A 4,583-nucleotide genomic window follows, 5' to 3' on the forward strand; every position below is an offset into this window, starting at 1 on the left:
TGAATTTGGGAGAAAGGGCAAACAGTTTAAGGCAAAAGTCATAGGTTTCAGTTTTTTAGTTTGCTTGACTTTTTCTCCGTTCCATGGCAATTTTACCGCCAATTTTTGCGTGCTGAAAAAACTGAAATTGGGAGAAAGGTCAAACAGTTTAAGGCAAAAGTCATAGGTTTCAGTTTTTTTCTAGTTTGCTTGACTTTTTCTGCTTTGAATGCCGATGTTACTGCCAATTTTTGTGTGACAAAAGGATCTGGAAAGTGCAATAAATGTCATACAGAAGTTTTCACACTGGTCAAATGGTTCTATTTGTTTTTCTAGTTGGCTAGACTACAGGGCATCAAAAAATTGGTGCGGCAGAAAATTCTGCAAGAAACACGAAAATCAATATTTCAATTTGACTTTCTGTTTGAAAAGTGAGAGCAATATCAAAAGGTTCGATTTGATTTCTGATTTGGTTGACTTTCCATCTGTTTCGCGATTCTCGTACCATAATTTTATGCGGCAGAATGAATACATAAGTGAGAGAAAAGTCAAACCAACTGCAAAATCGAAGTAAAAAAGCTCAAAAGACAAAAGTCAGGGATAGGCTTGGCTTTCGAATAATTTCACAGTGCTGAAAGGAGTCACTATCTCATAAAATTTGCAAAATAATGCGCGAAAGATAAATTATGACTCATACGGGCAAGTCATAAAGAGTCAAACGATGTTTCAAATGTTTGACGATTTTAGCTTCAAGCTTGACTTCCATCTGAAGTTTGTTAAAAATATTTTACCAAATTAATGTGAACAGAAAACTGCTTCACAAGTCTCCTGACATGACAAGTTGACTTTATTCTAAGCATGCGTACTTGATATTAAGCACTAACGAACTATAGGTGTGAAAACAAAAGCAATATACAACTTAAATTAAGGCGATGTACATGGGTACAATAACTAACTCTTGGACCACCAAAAAATCAAACTAAATGGCTGTCTTTCGAATGGGGAAAAAGCAAGCATTAATTTAAATCAAATGTTTTGGTATATAATTTTTGGTGGTCCATGAGTTGAAGGAGCAACTCAGTGAATGACCCGGCTGATCGAACAACCCCCACCCCCCCCCCCCCCCCACTCCTCCAAATAATTTCATGCAAATTAACCAATAACCCCACTCTAAATTTTGTCATCTCCCCAAACTTCAAACTTTGCACGAACTTGAAATTCATCAATATTGAAAAAGTAAGATTATTGAAATTATTCGCCCTGTAGAATTTCAATCAGCTGCAGGAAACAAGTTCTAACAGTTTTGAAGCAAGGGAGAGTTTGCCAAGACCCTGTTCATTACAAGAGAAGGATATAATTCTTCAGTTAATATCAAAGTATTGAAAGAGAGTTTATGATTTGAACAGAAATATAGGGTCGTAACAAACACAGCAGTAATCAAATCAATTCAAAATGCAGCAGAGGTGGCACTACCCCCCAAATGGACATTCCTGGGTAAATTTTTCCCCCCTTGTAGCCAATCTTAGATAAACTGGAGTTTACCAATATATGTCTCACACCGCCAGATGTATGTAAACAATACCCAGCCAATTTCTCGACAACATTCTTTTTTTACTTTTCCTATCTCATTTCTCAAAATCCATGCAAAGTTCACGCTTATACAACGTTCGTGTAAACGAATAATTTTTGTTGTGGTTTCCATGAGTTGATCAGATTCGTCAGGCGGTGTGTTGGGGGGGGGGGGGGGGGCTGGACGTCTTTGAAAGGAAACTGAAGAATTGGACACGCGCATGACCGCCGTACCGGTATTGGTGATTCACTGATTTAAAGACATTGTCAATTGTTTCTATTAGATGTTAGTGAAAAGTCTAAAAGCTATTGCGTTCGGTTTATGCTTTTAATTTTTTGTGCCGTTCAATAGATGTCGTCAATTCTGAGAAGTTTCTTGGGAGAGTTATTCACATAGAGGGTTTTCGATTGTATTTGTGCTATTTGGCTAAGATTTTTGAAAAATAGATTTTTAATTTGTAGTTTGGCTGGTTTATGTATTTTTAACGAGCAGTTCTATTTCAATTAATTAAGCTAAACAAGCTTAACTTTGAAGTGAACAAGACACACATTAATAGTTTTTCACACATGTTAAAACAGCGAGACTCAAAATTGAGTCTTCGAAATGTTTTACGCAGACTTAGCTCAAAGTACCGGTACGGCGGATTCGAGTCACAAGCTCATTACTTAAGATTCAATCTGAATGCTAAACATGGTCAACGTGGTTTATTCAAGCTTGTTTCGCCTTGTTACCTGAACTTTGAAGAGTGACAAAATTTAAAATTATGCAGTGCAGTCATAATAAGGTGCAATATTAGTCATAACTAGGTCATATTATCGAAATGATCTAAAATTGCTCTTTTTATAATCTATGATCTAAAAATTTAACCCCGGGTTATTTTTGGAATAATTTCTAACCAAGACATTGATTTATTTTGACTGCTTGCTATTTAATGAGCTTGTGAAACGCTCTGGGGCTTAGGCCTTAGAACAACTTGCGGAGCAAGAAGGTCCAGGGCCAGAGCAACAGCACTCCTGGCTGTGGTTGGTCCGCCTCATCACGGAGCCAACCCCCCTCGTGCGAATCGTAGGTGCCCTCCTCCAGAGCAGTCAAGCACCTGTCCAATCCTTCCTGAAACAAACAGAACATCACCATTATTCAATGTCATCTCAATGCTGTTTTTTTTCTAGATGTACTAACCTCTAGCCTTGACCCCCCCCAGCCCAATCACAGTTTTAATGGCCATGCAATTAAATTTATAGCAAAAACACAGCGAAACGCAAACACCGTTTAATTGTAATGGGAGGTAGTGCTGTTTACTGATGCAAAATTTGCCAAAAAGGCACGAAACTGAGTTCTGTGGTGTTCAACTTCTAAAAGATTTCCAAGAACGTAACTTTTCCTAGAATACTGAGTGTGCGATAGTTGTGACATAGAAAGGAAACTTACAATAGCCTCATCCCTGGGGAGTTCCCAAACTCCCCAGGAGTCCAGCTGGTCGAGCACCTCCTGCGAGCAAGCGATTAACATTGTTCCAATGTCAATCAAGTGCTGCACTTGGAGGTGCTGACCTCCTTCATACAGCTGCCACCCCCGCTGTTCCAAACACTCAATTGCTTCCCTCCCTTGCTTCAGTTCAGAACACATAGTGATCTTTCTGACAGGGCTGAAACAACAACACATGTGAACAAATAGATATGTGACTGTTTCATATTATGAGCAGTTGTGAACAGGTGATCAAACGCAGTAACTATGAGTTAAAAGGTTAATTAGCAGTCATATATTATTTTAAAGAAAAGAGGCAGGCACTCTCTTCTTGGACTAAAATATTGTCTGTTTTGTCAGAAAAACTTGCAGTTAGAATTTAAACAATTTACTGGCATTATAAATGATTAAATCAGAAATTAGAGACGTCGCATCAACGAAAATCAAAGTAATCAATTAACGGATATGCAAACTCAATGAAGAATGAATTGAAAGTTCTAACGCTTTGACTGGAACTTGAGCAGGGGGAGGCGTCGACGCTGGCGTGAAACCCGGTGTAGTGGGACCGTACGCAGGAGGTGGTTTTGGACACACACCCTGAAAAAAAAACATTGTTCAAACTTTGAACGCCTAAACTTTGGTTGGAATACTAAAAAAATGAGCTCTGCTCTACTTTGCCAGCTGTGGTTGTTTTGGCAGGGGCTGTTGCCGGTGGTGATCCTGCTGGTTTAGTCTGGAATAAAATAAACAATTGCACAGACGCCCTTGTTTTGTAAGGTAACAAGCATGAAAATTTTTTTGAGAATAAGAAAACAAACACTAAACTCATATAACTTACTGATGGCGGTGGTGGTGGTGGTGGCAGCTGAGTTGTTGCTGAAGGAGATGGCTTAAAGATTCAATTGGTTGATTCACATTTTTACATTTTCAAGAGAAGCAGAGAATTGGATAACTCTACCCACTTACTGTTGTGAATCCCGGCTTAATGGGTCCTCCTGGTCCACTTACTTCAGTGAATAAAACAATTTCAATAACTCCGCACATCAAGTTTACAATGAAATGGTTGACCATTTTCAGATCTGAAATGAGAATTATAGAATCTTTTCAGTTTTTGCCACCCCCCCCCCCCCCCCCATGTTTAGTTGGTGCATATTATTTGCAACCACCACACGCACAAGCCATATTTTTACAATGATTTACTCTGTACTGTCACGTGCTCTGTAACTGGGGGAGGGGGTGCATTACATACCGGGGGGGGGGGGGGTCACAAACGGAAAAGACTATTTTCAAACAAAAAAATGTTGGTGATTTTTTTGAGGCGTTTTATGTTCGCGCTACACAGAAACGGTCTTGAGAAATGTGATGTTTGGATCAGTCTTTTTGACGGCTGCAACGTCGCATATCCTACAATACAACAAGAAGAAAGTCTCGTCTTTACTAACTAATATCTATCAGAGACATAACTGTACTTAAGTGCCAAAATTCCCGCAAATTTTTCGTCGATTGAAATGTAAGTTATGGTTAGAGACTTTTATAAAAAAAAATGATTAGTACACAGGGCAGAATTGAG

At 38.9% G+C, this 4,583-nt stretch overlaps 1 protein-coding gene across 1 annotated transcript; it reads right to left on the minus strand.

The window, feature by feature from the left end:
- Positions 1-2,472: 2,472 nt before the first annotated feature.
- On the minus strand, positions 2,473-4,088 carry LOC142350898 (uncharacterized). Its single transcript, XM_075402906.1, has 6 exons — positions 3,980-4,088; positions 3,852-3,902; positions 3,687-3,746; positions 3,516-3,610; positions 2,978-3,194; positions 2,473-2,659 (listed from the first exon to the last, which is right to left on the minus strand). The coding sequence occupies exons 1-6, from the start codon at positions 4,082-4,084 to the stop codon at positions 2,513-2,515; spliced, it is 675 nt and encodes a 224-aa protein (XP_075259021.1). The 5' UTR covers positions 4,085-4,088; the 3' UTR covers positions 2,473-2,512.
- Between the last annotated feature and the right edge of the window lie 495 nt (positions 4,089-4,583).

Source organism: Convolutriloba macropyga, chromosome 12 (assembly GCF_964194025.1).
Source record: "Convolutriloba macropyga chromosome 12, txConMacr16.3, whole genome shotgun sequence".
In the NCBI taxonomy this organism is placed as follows: domain Eukaryota; kingdom Metazoa; phylum Xenacoelomorpha; order Acoela; family Convolutidae; genus Convolutriloba; species Convolutriloba macropyga.

What these genes read in the sequence shown, in the direction of transcription:
- LOC142350898 (XM_075402906.1), bottom strand. Translation starts at nt 4,084, where the DNA reads ATGGTCAACCATTTCATTGTAAACTTGATGTGCGGAGTTATTGAAATT. An exon ending in TTAAGCCGGGATTCACAACA is followed by an intron (nt 3,903 to 3,979) that starts GTAAGTGGGTAG and finishes TGAATCTTTAAG; the next exon opens with CCATCTCCTTCAGCAACAAC. An exon ending in GCTCAAGTTCCAGTCAAAGC is followed by an intron (nt 3,195 to 3,515) that starts GTTAGAACTTTC and finishes TTGTTGTTTCAG; the next exon opens with CCCTGTCAGAAAGATCACTA.